The sequence below is a fragment of the Pelodiscus sinensis genome, chromosome 3 (assembly GCF_049634645.1).
Source record: "Pelodiscus sinensis isolate JC-2024 chromosome 3, ASM4963464v1, whole genome shotgun sequence".
NCBI lineage: Eukaryota > Metazoa > Chordata > Testudines > Trionychidae > Pelodiscus > Pelodiscus sinensis.
Window position 1 is genome coordinate 119939560 of NC_134713.1, and position 22251 is coordinate 119961810.

The following is a 22251-nucleotide window of genomic DNA, read 5'->3' on the forward strand; positions in this document are numbered from 1 at the left end:
AGAACAATGAAACCTGGAGGAAACTAGAATTGAAGCTGCCAATGGCAACACTCTCATTGATTTCAGTGGGATCAGGATTTCAGCCCACATCTAGGATTCCTAATAAAGGAATGTGACCAAATATTGGCATTTGTAAGGTTTAAATGGAGGCAGAAAAAATACATACAAAACCCCTCAACATTTCTGAATGTCTTGATATGTTTAGAGCCCGCCAAATGATGAGGAGGTGGAAGGGAGAGAGAAATAAGTACTGCTTTGGGAGTATTGTGACTGACTCTCTTTGTCCATACTGGATCTTTTTTAGTATTTACCAAGCTTCAAAACTGGCCTGCACAATTTGACCAAGTACATGCATTCATGGGTTTTGAATATTTAATAATAAATACAGGATCCTGTGTTGAATTTGTTGTATTTGTGAAAATATTGGTAATCCATTTCAAAGCTCAAATACCACTATAGCAGTGGTCCCCAACCTTTTGGGCTACCGGGCGCTCAGGGGTGAGGCTACTCACGCGCCAGGCACCCTGGGGTGGGGCCGTGCACATGCCTGGGGGCGGGGCCACCCATATGGTGTGCGCCCGGTGCTGGCACCACCCATGCTCTGCACTCCTGGGGCCGGAGCCGCTCCTGTGCCGTGCACCCAGGGGTGGGGCTGCCCATACGCCGTGCGCCGGGGTGAAAACAGCCCATGCGCCACACGCCCGGGGGTGGGACTGCCACCACCCGTGTGCCGCATGCCCGGGGCCGGCGCCGCTCCTGTGCTGCGTGTCCAGGGCCGGTGCCACCCTTGTGCCGCATGCCCAGGGGCCAGCGCCAGCCTTGTGCCGCGCACCCTGGGCCGGTACCGCCCATGTGCCGCGTGCCCGGGGCCGGCACAGCCCTTGCGCTGCGCACCGGGGGTGGGGCCACCCAAACGCTGCACGCCTGGGGCCGACACTGCCCATATGCTGCGCGCCCGGGGCTGGCGCTGCCCATACGCCTGGGGTCAGGGCCGGCCCCGTTTACTTGGTGGGCACACAGAAATGGCTCAGTGGGCGCCATGGTGCCCGCGGGCACCGCGTTGGGGACCACTGCACTATAGGATGCTTTGTGAATGGACCAGGTTTTCCTGTGATATTTGGGGAATGTTTTTCAAATACCAAACAGTGTCCCTCAGGGGTCTGTACTGGGGCCAATAAGGCTCAACATATTCATAAACAATCTGAAAAATGAGACTGTGCAACAGGGGATGGATCACTTGATGATTCCCTGTTCTGTTCATTCCCATTGGGGCACCTGGAGTTGGCCACTGTCGGTAGACAGGATACTGGGCTAGATTGAACTTTGGTCTCATCCATTATGGCCGTTCTGATGTTTTTGTAGACTGGATCGGGTGATTTCCTTACTTCTGATGGAGTCCCTTCTTCTCTGACCACTGCTAGAGAATTTATCTCTGGGGCTCATGTTATATAGCTTTCAAAAGCAATACCAATTGCATGTTGGCTGCAACAGATTACACTGCACGTCAGATAGCCAAATATAACAATTTTGAGTCAAATTCTGTCAGACCGCTTTTCAGATTTTTCAAGCACATGCTTAGCCTTGAATATAGGGCATCTGTTCCCTGGTTAATTGAGCCAGTCCATCTTAGAAGCCCTTTAAAATGTTTTATTACTATTTATTAGAAAAGCCACAAAGGGCTTATTAGAAAACCCACCGCTTGCCCATGCCAGCTGGCTCAGGCTCGCAGGGCTGTTTCATTGCTGTATAGACTTGTGGGCTTGTGCTGAACCCCGAGCTCTGGGACCCTTGCACCTGGAGTTTACATTGCAATTAATCAGCCCTACAGACCCAGTCCTGTGAGCCTGATTCAGCAGGCATATGCCAGCTGCAGGTGTCCAATTGCAGTGCTGGATCTGGGTTTAAACACAGGTCCTTCTCTTGATTTGATGTCCATTGCTGATGAGGCCTTACTGATTCTTAGGCTATGTCTAGACTACAACTTTTTTTTTTGGAAAACGTGCTCTGCAATTTGCATACCTTCTTCTGCCCTTTTTTTTTTTTTGGCAGAGGCTCTCAAAATTTGGCCCATCTCTACTGGGCCAAATTTTGGAAAAACCCCTCCTCTTTTGGAAGATCCCTTCTTCCTCATGGAACGAGGAAGACAGGGCTTCTGAAAGAGCGTGTCTGGTCTTCTGCAAAAAAAGTGGATGTATATACCTCTGGTATCCTGGAAACCTTCCCACAGTCTAGACGTACCCCCAGAGGGGTTAACATCTGCTAAAGGGCTCTGTTTTCCTTAGATTGCACATAAAAGGACCAATTCTCTTCACAGCCATTTTATACTAATACATCTTCACTGACTTTTGTGGAGTGACTGCAGATTTGTACCTGCCTGCATCAGAGGAGAGTCAGACCTAAAGTCTTTTTGTAGTTATGCTTTCTGTGTAGCCTGTCACACAGGTGTTAAAATAAATCATTTGTAAGTGCTAAGGAGCTTTCTTTAAACAGTCCATTGTGTCTCTGTGCATTACACATAGTAGAGAACAAACATGCAATATGCCCAGTGCATAAGTTAAAAAGCAAAGATGCTTGACAGTTTGTAAATTGCAGCGTTGTATTTGTTACTATGCACTCAAACCCCTATATGTCTATACAGTAGCACAATAAACAAACGCACAAGCATATTGAACCATAGACATACATGCTGGCGGTCTCACATGAGCACTCACCCAGCTGCACAAAGGCACACATTCTCCTTCATACTTGTATACTTACTTACACAAACACCACTCTACACACATATACAGTAGGTGTTTTTGTCCACAAATACTATTTCCCTTTCCCCCTCCCTTGTCTTCAGGCACCCTCAGGTAAGATCTACATTTGGAAAATTTTCAGTATCTGTGTACTGGTATGCTATATTGGGAAAGCAGTCCTGGTCCAGTTCCAACTTATATTGGCAAAACAGTGCTTTTTAGGGCATAGTTTATCCCTGCCCCTCCAAGGTGAAACAACCAATATTGGTCAAAGGACAGTTTTCCCAGTTTCTACACTAAGGACTTTTGCTGGCATAGCTACGTTGGTCAGAGATCACACCATCTTACGCCCCCAACAGACATAACTATTATTGCAGTGCAGACCTGGCCTCAGTCCCTTTTTTTCTGGTTCAGAATGTGCTTTGAGGATTACAAATGCTTTTCACATAAGATAAGGAGGTGCAGAATGGGTTTGAACAATGGTTAATTGTTTTCACATCACAAAGTTATTGTTCAGGTGATTTAGCTTATCCCTATTTTTATCACATCACCTCTCAAATGTATCCATGTTTCCTGTGACCTTCCCAGTCAGGGAAACAGAGAAAGGATAGAAGGAAAAGACTTAACCCATTCATGGGAAGAAAGTCCAGTAATTAAGTCTAGAGTCCTAGCCACACTGTTCAGGCTTACATCAGTGTTTGAAACCTTTTCAAGAACAGTTGCAGACTAACATTGTTGCAGTCTTGAGACAGTTGTAGTCTACTATGTTACTGCCATATTCAGACTCTGTTCTAGAGGCAGGGTATGGGTTCTGTGAGAATGATACTGCTTTCAAAAACATTTGTCCCCGCAGTGAACAATTAAACTGCTAAAACCGTTGCACCACTCAGACTGTTTAAATGAATTGTTGTGCTTCAACCGAGGGTTGAAATCCCTACATACTGCAGCCTGTACTATCACAAGTACCTTTTCATCAACTTGATTTGGAGTGAAGGATGTAGAAGCCAGAAGAAAGAAGAAGAAATCTACAGACAAATGTGCACATTGGAAGGAGAGAGCTGGGAAAACACTGATTTACAGTACACAGACAGATGTCTTAGAAAAGAGAGACTGTGTAGCTGGATAGTGGGTAGCTAAAATTTTAGCTTGAAAACTGTTATTGAGTATGGATGCTACAACACAGACCAAGTTAAAAAAAAAACCTGGGTTTAAAAGAGAACTAGAGATGTTCATGGAGGTTAGGTTCATCAATGGCTATTAGCCAGGATAGGTAGGAATGGTGTCCCTTGCCTCCACTTTTTCAGAAGCTGGGAATGGGTGACAGGGGATGGAGCCCTTGAGAATTATCTGTTCTGTCCATCCCCTCTGGGTGGGGCACCTGGCCTTGGCCACTGTCGGAAGACAGGATACTGGGCTTGCTGGACCTTTTGGTCTGACCCAGTATGGCCGTTCTTATGTTCCTCTAGCCATGTCAATGGTTTTTAGCTAGAGTTGCCAGGTATCTGAAGGCTACCGGTGTTATGCTTTATAGCCACTAACATGAAAATATTTATTTTTAAAAGACTAAGAAGAAACAAATATTTAATAAGTAACATTCCAAACTTTGCTGTGAAGCTTGTTGATATAAAATATCTCATAGTGAATATTCACCAGTAACATTCATGTGACAGATAAATGTGATTGTAATATTGAATGAGCCATTAGGGATATAAGAGTATAACTGTTTAAATGGTTAACCGTTAAGCATCAGCGTATCAGTTTCAGTAATGGTTAAACTCTTCCCTAGCATGTACCGACTCTTGACTTCTGGCCCTGCAGACTATAGAGCCCTCAATACAGCCAGCTCCCCAGGAGCAGCGCCAGCAGCTGGGAGCTGGAGCACCCTGGAAGGTAAATTATATTATAAGCCATCTATTGCTTCTTCTAGATGCAGGTAGCAGTTCGCTCCTGCCCTCGGGAACATGGTGGCAGCTGGCTCCTTTACATTCCTAATCACCGTACCCACTGAAAATGAAAAATTAAGGGAGATAATTATAAAAGCAAGACTGAACCCCCCCTCCCCAACATACACAATTATTTTCTGCTAAAGACAAATGTCAGAGCTTTACGTAGGGACCCCACTGAAGACAATGGATAGTTTGCTGGCTCAGCTCCCATGGCTATATCATCTGACTGTTCCAGAAGACCGTTTGAAGAAATCTTAAAAAGAAAACCACACACGCTCAACAGCTGTAATTTCATTGTGGAAGTGGAAAAGTTTTCGTAAGGGAACCACATGGACAGTATTCATCCAGTATTGGCATGTGTGGGATCTCTGCTTGGCTTCCAAATCCAAGCGTTACGCTGTTTCACTAATAATAAAGCAAGACTGGTAAAAGTATGCTCTAGGATTATTGCTACAACTAGGGGTTCAATTGGGATGGGGGGGAGGAGAAGTGAGGCAAAGGGATTGCGTCAGTGTTGGTAAATGTTCTATGATTGTCCTTGCAGGGCCTCCAGAGCTGCAAGCATTGCCAGATCATCTTAAGAATGGTCCCTTCCTGAGGTCTTTAATGAGGCCAATCTGAAAATTCCTCAGTCAAATCCGGTTGGTTTTCTGTTTATGGAATCAGGGCAGCATATGGCCCCTTAGCCCAAGTATTTAGAAAAGTTAGGCATGCAGTATCAAGCTCAAAGAAAGCCTGTATTTATATGCCTAATTCACATACAGGATTACCACAAATGCACATGCAAGTTAGGTAGCCACTTGTGGAAATTGACCATTTTGATCAGTTGTGTACACAACTGTTCAACTTATACGCACAATTGTAGCAACCAGGCATCTGTATTAGGCAAATCGCATGCCTGAACTGTTGGAAAATCAGGCTCTCTGTATTCCAGTCCATTGTTGCTCAGCAGAGACTCCAGTTTGTTGATTAAGAAGCAGCATTGACTAAGACCCAAAACGAATTCCATGCTCTCCTTTGCTAGAGTGAGGCAGAGTGCAAGGTGAAAGTGAAGATTTAAAATGGGGTCAAATATGTACAAGTGTTGGGATAGGGAGACAGATCCTGAGGGATTTGTGAGGGACAGAGATAAACGTGGAAAGAAAAATAAAACCCAGTTCCCTAGCATTGTGTCAAATGGAGACATTACTGATGATATCTGTAATGTGGTGTGTTCAACAGCTCTTCCATCTTCCACTCATCCCTGCTTAGTTGACTCAGTAGATTCTATTAACACAGTATGAAATCATCTAGCCCAGTGGTTTCCAAACTTTTCGGCATTACAACCACTTTGATTTTTGAGAACCCTCCCCCCAAATAGCAGCAAAACTTTGCTGAGGGGGAAAAAAAAAGGAACTGACTGGGGACAAGAAACAAAAATAGCAGCAAAACCCTTTTTGGGGGGAGAGTGGGGAAGATTGATGGTGGGGGGCTGAGTTGCCTCATGCTCCTTCTGGAATTTTCTCATGCCCCCCAGGAGGGCATGGCCCCAGTTTGGGAACCTGTGATCTAGCCCATGATTCAGAAAAAGCTGGTTTGTTCTAGTACAAGTTCACACTTGGATCAGTGCTAACATTGTCTCTGTTTATGTGCCATACAAGAGACTTACAACCTCAAAGTCTAGAAGAGTAAGGACTGAGGGCATCCTGGTCTAAATGCATTTGATCACGTAGGGTCCTTCCTTAAAGTAGCATGAACTATTTCAGTAGCAAACAATAGCATTATTACAGTCCCTAGTCAAGACCTTGGCTGTTAATAAATGTGCCTCCTGTGATTCACCACACCCACACATTGCACCATGCTCTGAGTAATTACAGGCTTGTTGCCAGGCAGATTGGCTTTTTTCATTTTCTTTGGCAAGCCGAGGGCTTGTTCATCAGTCATAAATATCTGGCTTTAGTGCTAAAGATACATTTTCCCAAAAATAATAAATGATTGTTCTGAGCATGGATTTTCTTAATCTGGACCTCTGCAGTTGCAAATGGTGGTTGTCTTTGCCCATGATCATCTCTGAGGAGGAATGCTCCAACTTACATAGCAGGGGATGGAGCTGAAAATATTCTAGAGTTAGACCCGGGCAACAGCACCTTCTCCAAACTGTCAGAGGTGATGGAAGTTTGGCCCTAGATTTCTGCTTGCACTCAGCTCTAGAAAATATATGGAAGAAATGGTACAAGTTACCAATGTTCAGCTCTGGCTCAGAGGCATGGATGTAAAACCATGAAGGAAAGTCTTCCTGTACTCTGCAAGTTCTATGTTTAAAAGGAAGCTTTCGGGTTCCAGAATCTTCTGTCTGGCAGCTTTTATCTTTAATTTATGGCTAAAATTGACAAACTACTAAAAGAAAGGGAGAGTTGCTTATTGTAAATACAACTCATAATTTAGTCAAGTCTTGTGGCTTTTAAATAGTTGGGGCTGTTAGCATGGAGACTAGTGATTTAGGCATCCCCACAGTGGCTCTGTCTACACTGCACTTTAAAGTCGAAATAAGATATGCAGTTTGTGCTACACGAATTGCGTAGTTTATTTTGAGTTTATTTCAAAATAAAGTGCTATTTTGAGACATCCCTTAACCCTTGTGGAAGGAGGGCTACTGGGATGCCGAAATAGCACGCCCATTATTTTGAAATATTTCTTGAAATAATGGGTGGCTTTGTGAAGACATGGAGTTTGAATGTGCTGCAAAATGCAAAGGGTCATTTTGAGTACAGCCTGTTCCCAAGTTATGAACAGGTTACGGACCAAACACTTGGCCGTAACTCAAAATGTTTTAAGTTGGATCCCGGTGAGTTACATTGTGACCGTGCTGTTTGTAAGCGCGGGTTGCGTTCGTAACTCGGGGACTGCCTTTACAACCGCTTAATGGGAGGTTTGGTTGTAAATGCGAACAGTTGTAAATCGACCGTTCGTAACTTGGGGACCGGCTGTACAGAGAAAGGCCTTGGGAGAGTTAGGATTACAGGGAAATCCAGAGCAGCTAATGGGTAGAGCTGGTCAGAATTTTTCCTTCAAAACTTTTCCCATAAAAAAAGTGGGCTTTTTTTTGTGGTCTCATTGAATATTTTTTCAGAGTTTTCCAATTTTTCAATGGCAAAAATGAGATTTGTTCTCCGTTGGCATTTCTCTTCCTTTTTTTCCCTTCTTGCTTTTCTTTGTTTCTCCTTTTCCCTCTTCTTCCATTTTGCCATTGAAAATGGTGGAGAGGGGGACAAAGGGGAGATAAAAATAAAAATAAAACCCCTAAACTGCAAACATTTCAGGTTTTATTTTTAATTAGAAAAAAATATATAGTTTCAAAATGTCACAGACATTAAAAAAGTTGACACATCCCATTTTTTGGGTACTTTTGACGAGGACAGCAGCATGGCCCAGTACTAAGGCCTATTTGGTTGGGATTTAGTCTCACCATAGTTTTATTTGCATCAGTAATAAAAATCTCAGGGTACTCTAAGAAGAGCACAAAGGGAAACGTTATTGTTTTTTTTTTTTTAAGTAACTGTGACAGTTATATCTCTCAAAGTGGAGATAATATGGAACAGTTGTGAAAATAGGTGGATGTGAAACAATGGTGTCCTCTGTTTGATAGGGCCAGTACTCAGTCCGGTGATTTGGAGGTAAGCCACGCACTACATTAGCATGGCAGTGCCTGCAGTAAGTTGGTGGTGGGGGCCAAAAGGAGGGTGAGGAAATATTTCAAAGCCTTTCATGTGTGGCATGTTAGTAGATTTTCCCCTCTTGGAGCTGGGAGTGTTAATCCCCTTCTCTAAATGGTGTTTTAACACCAATATCCTTAGGGGTCCACATCTTCCCCTTTCAATTAACACCTGGGTGTAGCAGATGGTATGTATCCTAACCGTAATCCTATCAGGCTTGATAAGGAAAATAACTGCTTTGGTATAACACCTAGTGGCTCCAGAATGGCTGCTGAAGTGGATTAACACTGGTAAAAGAATAATTCAAGTTGACTAATTAGGATAATTGCATACCTGCCAACATCTGAGAGCTATGAATAGGAGCTTGTGGGATTCCATAAACTTCTGAGGTACACTGGACTATAAAAGCTCTTTAAAGGAGCTGAATGGAAAAATAGAAAATATTTTGCTTGCCAGATTGAACAAATCCTTCTTCCTCAGTAGGTCAATGAGAGATCTGGTGTTCAGTCAATAGGCAGATTCTCAAGGATCATTTTGTTACTACAGGTACAATCCTTTGGAAGCAACAAGGGCCAGATCTTCATGTGGGAAGCAGGGATAACTACACTGAAGTCACTGGAGCTACATCAATTGAAGATCTGGCCTAAAGACTTGACCATTACAAATATCACAGGGCCTTCCCTCCCCCCCCCCCCCCAAAAGCAGTAGGAATCTGGGCTCATTACCCTGTGTTTATCTAGAACCATACTGGAAATTTTGAACCAAATACAATGTTCTGCCTCATTTTCTGGCTCAAATTGTCGTGCTGTTGTGTTCTGTTAAAAGAGTCTCAAAGCTTGGATGGGGTGGGTAGCTGCAGCTCACTTTTAGGGCATGTCTACACAGTAGGGCTAAAGTTGGAATAAGCTATGCCACTTGAGCTATGTCAACTGCGTAGCTTAAGTCATAATAGCTTAATTTGGCTTTTGGCATTGTCTACAGAGTAGAAAGTCCAAGTTAGAGCATCAGTCGGTATGGATGGAGCACTCTTCCTCCAACTTCCCTTATTCCTGGTAAAATGGGGGTTACAGGAGTTTAAGTAAGAAGTCCTTCAGCTCAACATTTTGACATTATGTCAAAATAACTGTTTGCTATGTAGACATGGACACTGTTATTTGGGAAAAATGTCAGTTATTCCGAAATAATGCTGTTGTGTAGACATTGCCTTAGATCCTTCAGGGCTAAGGGTGCTCTATAAATGTCAGCAATTGCTAGGGAAACAGGCACTTCCCTTCCTGAATAGAAACTGTTGTCACATGCAAATTAATGGATTATAAATTGTTTGTTTTTTCTAGGTAATTGCTAGTCATGATTATTAAATGGAAACAATAATGGGTGAAAAATATGCTAATGCCAAGAACGAACTACACCATCATGGAAGTAAAATAGTAACACAACTGTTTGATTTGGGATACCAAGTACAGGAATAAAGTGTAAATGAGAAGAGCAAATGTTCCTTAAGATAGGGAATGGGTATGCAAGAGACTTCCCGAAGGAGTGGTCTGATTGTAGACCAAAATTCTCAGCTGTAAAGATCAGGATAAGGACTTCCTGTTCAGGTTTTATAGCTGCTCTCAATACAATGAGAATAAGCAAACAAAGACAAACAGAGCAGAGTGTGTTCATTTCATCTACATGTGGAGTAATATCAAGTCAATTAAATGAAAGCATCCCAATAATCAGGTGGATCCCAGCTTTTGCCATAGTATGGATGCCCATGCTTCAAACCAGAAGCACATTGACTAGGTAAATCAGATACACTTTTAGGAGCTTGGGGTGAGAACTCTGATCCTTCATTTCTGAGATATGGGTTTCCTGCATAGGAACAGAAGTGGTCCTTGCTTATTGCTTTTAAAGGTACACTTAAATGCAATTAAAGTGCAAAGTCTCAAACTGCTAAGCAAACCTGGATTCCTGTTCTGGTATTTTAATCAGTTCATTTTGGCTCCACAGAAGACAGCTTTATAGTGAAACAAACCATGGCTGCAGATGTACAGATATCCTGGTCATCAGTGTAGATCAAACCAGTGCCTTCAACCCCTAAAACAGGCCTCTGTCTCTGCAGCTAAAGGAAAGCACCATGAGGTGTAAGAAAGTGGCAAATTGTTATAGACACTGAAATGAGATACTAGAGGAAGCCATAATCCTCTCACCTTCACTTAGCCAGTGTCTCCTCTCTACACTGGCCTATGTCTATACTGCACCAGTTTTGCACAAGAAATATGCAAATGAGGCTAAGCATGGAATATAGCCAAGCCTCATTTGTTCATAATTAATGAGCAAGAGGCTTTTGTGCAAAAAGCAACTATCTACTCTGCTCGTTTTTGCACAAACCCCCCCCTCTTGCGCAAGAGCCATTCTTCTGGAAAAAATGTGGAAGAATGGCTCTTGTGCAAGAGGGGGGTTTTGTGCAAAAAGAAACCATGTAGGCAGCTCTTTTTTGCATAAAAGTCTCTTCTGCAAAAAGCTAGTGCTCATTAATTATGCAAATGAGGCGTGGCGATATTCCATGCTTAGCCTCATTTGCATATTTCTTGTGTAAAACGGGTGCAGTATAGACTTAGTGCTGCCTTTCTTACTAATAGTGGCTAAGTCCTGTCACTGTGGTATTATGGTCCGATTTCTCTGTGGAGGGCCTAGGTAAGATCCTGTGGAACCATGGATATGTCAATTAGGGTGACCAGAAAGCAAGTGTGAAAAATAAGAATGGGATGGAAGGGTGAAGTGGCCCCTTATATAAGAAAAAGTCCTGAATATTGAGACTGTCCCTAGGTAATTGGGACATTTGGTTACCCTTATTTCAATGCTCTAAAAATCTGCCATTGCTAACACCATGGTGTTAGCACTGTACTGCTGCCAATGCCACAGTAATAAAATCTGACTGCCATTAGGCAGTGATTGCTTAATGGTCAACCAGGGACCCAGTCCAGCAAAATTCAAATTATGCAGGAGGGGCTCTTTGAGAGCCTGAAGATTTTTGGGGTTGGGGTAATTAGTTTATTCATTTTCATAAAGAAACAAAAATACAAAAAAGATTCACAGCTGTTGTCACCTTTTGTAGAATAATCAAATTATGCAATTTTGCAATCTTTTTAGGTGCAAGACCAGACAGCACAAAATCAGACAATATTACAGACATAACATTAGGAGGGGGCAATAATAGAAAAAAAGACATACAAATAGGCAAAGGGAAAAGGGAACCAATGGTAAGGAGTGAGAAGAGGGAGGAGAAAAAACAGAAGTCAGGTGGAATTAAGGTCTTACCATTCTTTATCCAAATGTATCAAGAAATGGGATCCAAATTTCCTCCAATTAATATAGTTGACTTATGTGTCCATAAACTGTTCTCTCTTTCATTGCTAACTAAGGCTACGTTTAGACAGTAGACTTCTTTCGGAAGATCTTCTGAAAAAAATTCTAAAATAGCACGTCCACACTGCCAAAGTGCATCGAAAAAGTGATTGCTTTTTGAAAGATAGCATCCACACTGAATGGACGCTATCTTGCATTTAAACTGTGATTACTATGGACGGAGTGACCACTAGGGCATTTGTGCTTTTTCCTCTTCTTCTCAAAGTATTCCCTCTTCCCTGTCCACACGCTCCTTTTTCTGAAAGAGCTCTTTTGGAAAAAGGATTCTTCCTTGTTGAAAGAGGTTTACCAATGCTGGAAAACCCCTGCGTTTGATTCTTTTGGAAGAACGCGATTGCAGTATGGATGTAATTGAAGTTTTTTTGGAAAAACTGTTGTTTAGACATACCCTAAGACAGGACCAGATACCACTGTGGTAGTCTGGGCATTAGCCTACTCTTCCATTTTTGTAATATGATGTGCGTTTGTGGCCCTCAAGAACCAGATCTAGATGGTGGAGTTGAACCCAGCATAGTTGATACATTGGTTATAATTTTCAGTAGAGGTTTGGTTGCTGAAGTCAAACACAATTTTCACGTGTCCACCTCTTTCCACAGCCACCTGACTGTTGGATCCAGTCAGTCTTGTTTTGCGCTCAACTTCTCTGCTAGGCATGGGAAAAGGCGTGAGCATAAGTAAAAGGTAAAGACTTCCCTGGTTAAAATTATGAGCTTAATACTCCTCAGGGAACCAGATACTCATAAGGTTCAGATGGAATCAGGGTTATTTGTCTGTATAAGTTATGGGGATAGTGTTTTTTAAGGAGCTAGAATTACTGACTTCAATAAGGGGGAGGGGCTAGTGCAAAACAGTGACAACCTTGCTCCGTCATTGATTATAGGAGTGGCCGGTTGCCCACCACATCCCATTGCATGACTGTTTTCAGCTGCTTATAACTAGTCAAACTTTAAACACTCGGGCTGAAGTTTTCCATGCTCCAGGTCTACCTCAAGCTGTTTTTTTTTTTCCCAAGAAAAATTTCAGAGAATTGTTTAGTCCATGCCTAGAAGAAGGCTAAGGAAAAATATGTTTTGCCCCTCTTAATAAATGTTGTTGACCTTTCCTTTAAAAATGTCAAGTGCCCCCTAGAGGTGGGACTTGAGATTAGCCGTGGGTAGCCTTTCTATCAGGGTTGTGTCTTTGCCATCCCAGTTTGGACAAATTATAAGCCCTTAAAAAAAAGTCAGTTTGCACATGCTCAGTAGAGAATTTGTAGATTTTAGCAGCTAAATTCCTCAACTATTTAATCTACACTGTGCATGCTCCAACCCTGGGCTATGTAGAGTTTCCCTTTAATTGCAGCTCTGGGCTGCTTCAGGCTGTGATGGGCCCAGACACCTGTCCTGAGAGCAAGGAGCCTGTCTCACCTGTGCTCTCAGTGACTGTTCCCTGCTGGGCCCATGTGGTGTGGAGAAAGGAGCTGTAATGGGGACAGAGCTGGATATGGATGAGTGCTGGCGGAATGTGAGGAGACAAAAGGGACAAGGGCCTTGTACTTAAACTGGGAGTAGAGACTGGCAGGGAAGGTGACAAGAAAACTGAGTTTGAGAGTTGGAGGTGAGGGGAAAACTAGGACAAGGAGTGGAGGGAACAGAAGGGACATTGATGTTAGAGATGACGACCAGAGAGGGAGATTGGAATTAGGAACTAGTGAAGATGGGAAATGTGGCAAGGGGGACATGAATGGAGGGTTGGGTGGGGGAAAGAGAAAGATCATCTGAAGAGACAGAATGAGGCAGATGGCAGGCACTGGCTAATAAAGGAGACTGGAGGCAAAGAGCTGGGGAGGGGTCTGGGACAAAGTCCAGAGGGGTCAGACGGATGTGCTTGGGAAGGGACCCGGGACTGGGATGAAAAGCCCGAAGAGCAGAGTCTGGGAAGGGTTAATTGAGAACATATAAGAACATGAGAACATAAGAACGGCCGTACTGGTCAGACCAAGGGTCCTTCTAGCCCAGTATCCTGTCTACTGACAGTGGCCAGCATCAGGTGCCCCAGAGAGGGTGGACTGAAGACACTGATCAAGTGATTTGTCTCCTGCCATCTCTCTCCAGCCTCTGACAAACAGAGGCCAAGGACACCATTTTATCCCCTGGCTAATAGCCTTTTATGGACCTAACCTTCATGAAATTATCTAGCTTCTCTTTAAACTCTATTATAGTCCTAGCCTTCACAGCCTCCTCTGGCAAGGAGTTCCACAGGTTGACTACACGCTGTGTGAAGAACTTTCTTTTATTCGTTTTAAACCTGCTACCCATTAATTTCATTTGGTGACCTCTAGTTCTTCTATTTAGGGAACTAATAAATTACTTTTCTTTATCGGCCCTCTCCACACCACTCATGATTTTATATACCTCTATCATATCCCCCCTCAGTCTCCTTTTTTCTAAACTGAAAAGTCCCAGTCTTTAACCTCTCCTCGTATGGGACCTGTTCCAAACCCCTAATCATTTTAGTTTCCCTTTTCTGAACCCTTCCCAAGGCCAAAATATCTTTTTTGAGGTGAGGAGACCACATCTGTACACAGTATTCCAGATATGGGCGTACCATAGTTTTATCCAGGGGCAGTAAGATATTCTGGGTCTTATTTTCTATCCCTTTCCTAATACCTAGCATCCTATTTGCCTTTTTGACTGCTGCTGCACACTGCGTGGAAGTTTTCAGAGAACTGTCTATGGTAACGCCAAGATCCCTTTCCTGATTTGTTGTAGCCAAATTAGCCCCCCATCATACTGTACGTATAGTTGGGGTTATTTTTCCCCAATGTGCATTACTTTACACTTATCCACATTAAATTTAATTTGCCATTTTGCTGCCCAATCACTGAGTTTGGTGAGATCTTCTTGGAGTCCCACAGTCTGCTTCTGTCTTGACTATCCTAAACAGTTCGGTATCATCCGCAAACTTTACTACCTCACTGCTTATCCCTTTCCCCAGATCATTTATGAATAAGTTGAAAAGGATTGGTCCCAGGACTGACCCTTGGGGGACACCACTAGTTACCCCTCTCCAATCTGAAGATTTACCATTTATTCCTACCCTTTGTTTCCTGTCTTTTAACCAGTTCTCAATCCAAGAAAGGACCTTCCCTCTTATCCCATAGCCATGTAATTTACACAAGAGCCTTTGGTGAGGGACCTTGTCAAAGGCTTTCTGAAAATCCAAGTATACTATATCTACTGGATCCCCCTATCCACATGCTTGTTAACCCCTTCAAAGAACTCTAATAGATTAGTAAGACAGGATTTCCCTTTACAGAAACCATGTTGATTTTTGTCCAACAAATTATGTTCTTCTACATGCTTCACAGTTTTATTCTTTACTATTGTTTCGACTAATTTGCCTGGTACTGAAGTTAGACTTACCGGTCTGTAATTGCCAGGATCGCCTCTAGAGCCCTTTTTAAATATTGGTGTCACGTTGGCTACCTTCCAGCCATTAGGTACGGAAGCCAATTTAAAGGATAGGTTACAAACTACAGATAATAGCTCAGCAATTTCCCATTTGAGTTTTTAGAACCCTTGGATGAATGCCATCCGGTCCCGGAGACTTGTTAACATTAAGTTTTTCTATTTGTTCCAAAACCTCCTCTAATGACACTTCAATCCGGGACAGTTCCTCAGATTCATCACCCACAAAGGACGGTGCAGATTCGGGAATCTCCCCAACGTCCTCAGCCATGAAGACTGAAGCAAAGAAATCATTTAGTTTCTCTTCAATGGCTTTATTGTCCTTGATTGCTCCTTTTATAGCTTGATCATCTAGGGGACCCACAGGTTTAGCAGGCTTCTTGCTTCTAATGTACTTAAACATTGTTATTTCTTTGAGTTTTTGGCTAGCTGTTCCTCAAAATCTTTTTTGCTTTTCTTATTACATTTTTACACTTGATTTGACAGTGTTTATGTTCCTTTCTATTTATCTCACTAGGATTGGACTTCCACTTCTTAAAAGATACTTTTGTCCCTCACTGCTTCTTTTACATGGTGGTTAAGCCATGGTGACACTGTTTTAGGTCTCTTGCTATGTTTTTTTAACTTGGGGTATACATTTAAGTTGGGCCTCTATTATGGTGTCTTTAAAAAGTTTCCATGCAGCTTTCACGAATTTGGCTCTAGTCACTGTGCCTTTTAATTTCTGTTTAACCTCCTCATTTTTGTGTAATTCCCCTTTTTGAAATTAAATGCCAGGGTGCTGGGCTGCTGAGGTGTTCTTCCCACCACAGGAATGTTGAGAAGACTAAGACTGGAATTGACCTACTTTTCAAGATTCATGGGACCTAACAAACCTATCACAACATGTGGGGTACCTCATCCAGTGCATCAAATGCCCCAACAACTCTATCAGTGAATCGAGACAAACACTACACTGTCAAATGAACTAACAGACAAATCCACCATGTCACCTAGGGTGGTCACTCCATGCCTGACTTCTCACTCCTTTTCCTCAAAGGAAACCTGCACAGGACCTTCAAAAGGAGAACCAGGAAGCTTAAATTCATAACTGTGCTGGCCACATAAGAACCATACTCAGATACTGGTTTTATGACTTTATTACTATAGTATGTAATATTCCCTACTGCTTGTTAACCCTGAATTGCCTGCTGTAATAGGATGTACATACCTTGCACTGAGACAGGAGGGTTAATTCCTCTGTCCACAGGGTTGTCTCACCCCTCCACCCAGACGGGGCATACTCCAAATGTTGGAGCTGTATAAAAGGGAGCAGTTCAGCTCAGTTTGGGTTGGACTGCAGAGAAGGACTCCCGAAGGAACTCGAGACACTTCAGCCATAGACCCAGATGACGGGATCCAGAGACCTGGGAGATAGGCCTGAGCTACCAGCGCTGGAGGAGCCCCAGGGAGAGGCTATTTCTGGGGAACCAGAGGACCCAGAGACCATGTGGATCATCCTTGGACCGACTATGGTAGGAAGTGAGCCAGGGTGGAGGTGGGAGTGGTATCTCCCACGTGAGTGAGCTCGGCGTGTTGCGGTTAGATTCCCTGCTGAACGAGTGGTGGAGCACTGCCATTCACAGGGCCCTCGGTTGGGGCCTGGTGGAGTAAGGTGGGCCCAGGTCCCCCTACTGGGGCTGTTGCCTCAATCTATTGACTCTGGCTATTGGGCTGTACTACCCTGAGCCAAGGGCTATTACCCTTAACTCCTTTTGCTGTTGACTCTAGCCCTTAGGCTGTATGACCCTGGACTAAACTATGATCGGTACAGACTGATAGAGGTTGCTGATGACCCAGCAGCTGGCCAGGCATCATCCACACCCCCAGGTACCCATGCCACGACACCCTCTTGGAACAGAGAAAATAAAATATTGAATAACGGCTCATTAAGTAAGTATTTCCATTCTACAGAGTGAGTGAAGCAGAGGTCCTGTCAAAAAAATAGTAAGTGATCATATAATTAAAGACTGTCTGTATCATAATGTGCGCGTGCACACACACACACACACACACACACACACACAGGCTAAATTACATTGCACAATAACCTAAGTCTGGGAGTTTCTGCATGATGGACTTTGCAACTTAATATTTTTATAGAATATTGTGTGTAATAGGAGTGTAGATTAGTTCTAGGATTGAACTGCAAAGGGCCTGATTTGCGAGAGCAATCAGGGAGTTCCATGCCTGTGACTCACAGCTATGGTTAGCCCCAGAAAGTCACTATGCCTGATAAAAACTTCTCCTGCAATTATCTATGGACACAAAATGGGAGGCTGGTGCGGAAAACCACAGTCCTAAGATCTATGTATCCAACTTTATAACAATGCTGTGAAGAAATGTGCTGAGACACTTGGTTTGCTGACTGGCTGGATCTCAGGTGGCACCATAACAGAGAGCCAATGAGCTAGTGAGTGCTATATTCCTAAGGCTATGGAGGAGGGGAGTTTTCATTGGAGAGTAGGACAAACTCCATCCAGTTATACTGTGTATATATACACACTGACTTCATTAGTAGTGTCAGAATTCCTTTGGTGTAACAGAGCAGAATTTTCCCAGTATGTATAGTGGAGGATGTTTTCTTTTTGTCAAGGAGTGGAGTTTTGGAATGAAATTCAGTTTTGTCGGAAGTAAAACTGATAAGTTTGTGCTAACAAATTATCAAGGGAGAACAATTTGTTCTAACTGGAAATCCTGTACAATGAAAAGGGCTTTGGGTGGCAGGGGGAGGGGGGAAGAGAGAATCTGAGTTCAGGGATACTTCTCAATCAAATGAGTTGTGAAGTGAGAGTTTGCTTTTAAAAGGAACCCTGTAAAAAGTAGTTCACCAAGGCTCTGTCGGATGGAAAAGGAAAGTGAAAAGTTTGAGTTAAACATAGTGGGCCAGCTTGTGTTTGTTAATTTATAGGTAGTTGGGGGACTGTGAACTGACTTGGCAATGCAGACATTGGCTACTTCACTGCACCGCAGCTTTCTTGCCCAGGGGTGTGAAAAGACACCCCCCACCCCTGAATGCAGCAAGTAACAGCCCTGTAAAGTGCCAGTGTGAATGAACTCCCAGTACTGGAAGCTGAGCTTCCAGTGCTGTTAGCTACATTCCCTTGGAGAGTGCTGGGGCTAGGTCTACATAGCAGAGTTATTTCAGAATACCTGATGTTATTTCAAAATATCAAAGTCCATGCCTACACACAAGCAATTATTTCAACAATGTCGAAATAATGACGAGCTGGAGGACTTCTTACTCTGACTCTCGTAACTCTCATTGTACAAGGAGTAAGGGAAGTTGGAGGAAGAGTGCTCTATCTCGAAATAACTGCTGTGTGGGCAGCGTCAAAAGTCGAAATAAGCTATTTCAGCTTAAGCTACACAATTAGCATAGTTTATTCTGAGTTCAACCTTGCTGTGTAGACATACCCTGGGAGAGCTCTGTAAAGTGCTGCTGTAGCAGTGCTTTAATTTCAAGTGTAATAGCTAATCCATGCCAGGCTTTTTTTGCCCCAAGCTAAAGGATCTCAGTTTCTGGGGGCAGCTTGGGCACTGTAGCTTTTACCAGGTTTGGTATGATGCTTTAATGTAACCTAGAAGTGAAGGTGCTCTGTATGTGCTGTTAATTCAGAATGAGAGGGTAAACAAAAGCTGTGTCTGACTAGATATGGTGATTTATTTTAAAAAGGATTATTTGTTAAATGATAAGTATAACTTTCACTCAAGTTGATTAAATGGTTTTTGGGGGGGCGGGGGAAGTCTGCAGGCAAAGCAGGGCAGCTGGGCAATGTGGAGGGAGGTTATAAATCCATTATCCTGCCCTGCACAGAGAAGCAAATCCAGCCCTCCATTTCAGTCCCTACTCAACCCCTATCCATCTCTGTTAAACTCCTTGGAAGTAAAGCCACTTCCTGTTCCTCTTTGGGGAATTGCAGGATGTGTACACCCCAGGCACACTGCAGACATTCCTACCCTGCACAGTACATGGGGCATGGATCAATCTTCCTTATCTCCCCTCCTCACTGAAGCTGATTAAAGACCATTGGCTCAAGTGTGGCAATGAGTGAGGATGAGGGTGAGATGGGTATTTTTCCCAACACATTTACGGTCCATGTACACTGGGGTGCTATTTTGGGATACTTCTGGTTTCCCCACATAGCTATTCTACGTCTTGATGGCACATCTGTATTTTGAAATAACAGGCGCGCACTTCTGACATCCCGGTAAACCTCATTCCATGAGGATTAAGGGACATTTTGGAAGAGAGGTTTATTTCAAAATTTGGTGCTGTGTAGGCAATGCCAAATTATAAAATAAGCTGTTTCAAAATACACTCGAAATAAGCTACACAATTTATGTAGCTCAAATGGCGTAGCTTATTCGAGCTAAGGGTGCAGTGTAGATGTACCCTAGTCAGTGCTTGTAGTACCCTACATGGAATTTGGAAGGAGATGCACATGTTGCAGGAGGGAAGATTCTGAAAGAGTCAACTAGAAATTAACTTGTGTGCACATGGCACGAGTTGCAGAAACTCTGTAAATAGTACTCTTAATAATAAACAGCTTATTTGGTTTTACAAGCATGAAGCCCTTTCATGTTATCCAGCAGCTGGTACATGAGTCAGCATCCAGCCCAGCTATTCAAACTCTGGAGTTGGGCCCAGTTTACCTCATGCGACTGTCATCTGTGAAATAGACACTGTGGGAAGAGTGTTGTTGAGCCAATCAAAATCCATCTTTTATGTCAGTTGCCTTTATTATTTATGCCCAATGCCAACCCCACTGAGAACTAACCAGAAAGTAGCCAATAACTTTTACCATTTTAGGATTAGGCTCATTTTTAAAGTTGGAAGTCAGGAAAAATAGAACTGCAATTGTACTAAAATTTCTTAGGTGTCATTTTCACAGGCTATGCTGTAATTATTTCATGCTTGGAGGGATTTTCATATTTCACTGGGGGCAGATGTTTTCACTGATGTGTTGTGCTGTGGATAGGTTTTAAATCCATTGGCTTAGCTGCAGATCGACAGTGCCATCTGGTGGGCATTCAGATTTGTCTCTACTTTTGTTTTCAAAGATTTCCATATTTTTCCCCCCAAACCATAAACTTCAATAGCTAAAGTGACATTTTAAAAAAAAAAATCACATGCATTCTTGTAAATGCTTGAGGTCAGAATTACCTGAAAGTTACATTAAATGACAGTAAACATGTAATTAATTACTTTTTCTTGAAATGGCAGATCACTTTTAATTTCACTAACAGAGCCTTCACAGAGTGCAAACTGTGTGCTAGAATAATGTCTAAACCACACTTTTTCTATTACTGGTCTCACTCTGTTGAGGGTATTTCATAGTAAAAATGGTATTGGGCATACAACTGCCCATATTTAATGGGCTCATTGGGGCCCCTTTATGATGGTAGGAAGTTCCTTATCATGCTTTACGTACTCTTGACTCCTAATGATCCAAGTGCTCTATGAACTATATATACACACATATTAGAGTTGGAAGAGCTCTTGAAAACAAGCCTTTAAATAATTAGATCAATAATGTTGTTGCCTAACAAGGTTGTGGAATCTTCATCACTGGAGATATTCAAGAGCAAGTTAGATAAGCATCTAGGATGATCTAGTAGATGGTTGGTCCTGCCATGAGGGTAGGGGACTGGACAGGATGACCTCTCGAGGCCCCTTCCAGTTCTAGTATTTGATCATTCTAGGATTATGCAACAAACAACAGTCAGCCACTTTGTAACAGAGTTCAGGGGCACCATGAGGTCCTTAGGATAAGAGGAGGTATCAATGTCTCCCTAATCTTCCCTTACTCAGGTGTTTGGAGGAGGTCTATAAAAAGGCTCAAGAGTGGTACATATGGGAAAGCAGAGCCCCATATCTACATACTGAGTTAACCGCAAACTGGGGAATCTTTATACCACATTTGTTCTTCTATGTTCACATGGTTATGATTTGTGCAGATGAAGATTTGTCCAATTGAACACTACATTAAGTAGTCTTGTTGTGGCAGGCCCCCCTTGCCCGTCCCCTTTAAGCTTAAGGCCCCCTGGCCCATGTCCCCAACACAGTTTATTGCTGGCCCTTTAAGCAAGGCCAAGGCCCTCCGGCCTGAGTCCACAACACAGTCTGCAGGATGGTCACAGGGACACAAGCCCAGGTAGGGGAACCCAGGCCCACCCTTCTCCACTGGGTCCCGGTCCAGGGCCCTGTGAGCAACCAGGTAGCAGGTCACTCCCTTGGCAGGGCAATCCAACAAAAATACACCAAGGTTCTCAGGGCAGCTCCCGCTCCTGCCCTGGGCCACTTCCTACCTGGATCCCCGGGGCTTCTTCCCCTGTACTTGCCCAGCTCATGGTGGCCTCCGGGCTGAAATCTCCTTGGCAGACAGTCCCTGAGTTGCACCAGCTCACGTCCGCTCCAGACTCTCCTGGAGTCCTTCACCACCACTGTGCAGGAGCCTCCTTCCTAGCTCCTTCACCTCCAGCTGTCTCCCCTGACTGAGGCCTTCCCCTGGCTTTTATAGTAGAGCTACGGCCTGGGCATGCCCAGTAGGGCTGTGGGGGAGGGGCCTCTGTGGCTAGGTAACCCTGGCTGGGCCTTGCTAGTTCAGGGCGGGGCTGTCTTGCCCCATCACACTTGTTCACACAGGGAAGAAGTTTGGGATGCTGGTGGGGAGCTATAGTGCTGCCCACAATTTGGCAGGACTGGGTTCAATTCCCCTCAGTGCTACAGGCTTCTTGTGTGATTGGAAAAGTCAATTGGCGTCTCAGTTTCTCATCCACAAAAGGAGGATAATACTTCCTTTGTCTATTTAGATGTAAGCTCTTAGGGTATGTCTACACTACAGCGCTAATTCGAACTAACTTAGTTTGAATTAGTTAATTCAAACTAAGCTAATTTGAATTAATGCAGCTAGAACTAAAAACTAGTTTGAATTAGCATTTTGCTCATTCGAACTAGCGCGTCCACATTAAG

General features: G+C 43.5%; 1 protein-coding gene across 2 annotated transcripts in view; it reads right to left on the reverse strand.

Annotated features, from left to right (window-relative positions):
• Positions 1–21752, reverse strand: part of LOC142827643 (uncharacterized) — a 48002-nt gene extending 26250 nt beyond the window's left edge. For both annotated transcript variants that reach the window (XM_075923169.1, XM_075923170.1), the window contains exon 1: positions 21588–21752. In XM_075923169.1, coding sequence (XP_075779284.1) covers positions 21588–21629 — 42 coding nt within the window. In that variant the 5' untranslated portion in view covers positions 21630–21752. The remainder of the gene's footprint in view (positions 1–21587) is intronic.
• Between the last annotated feature and the right edge of the window lie 499 nt (positions 21753–22251).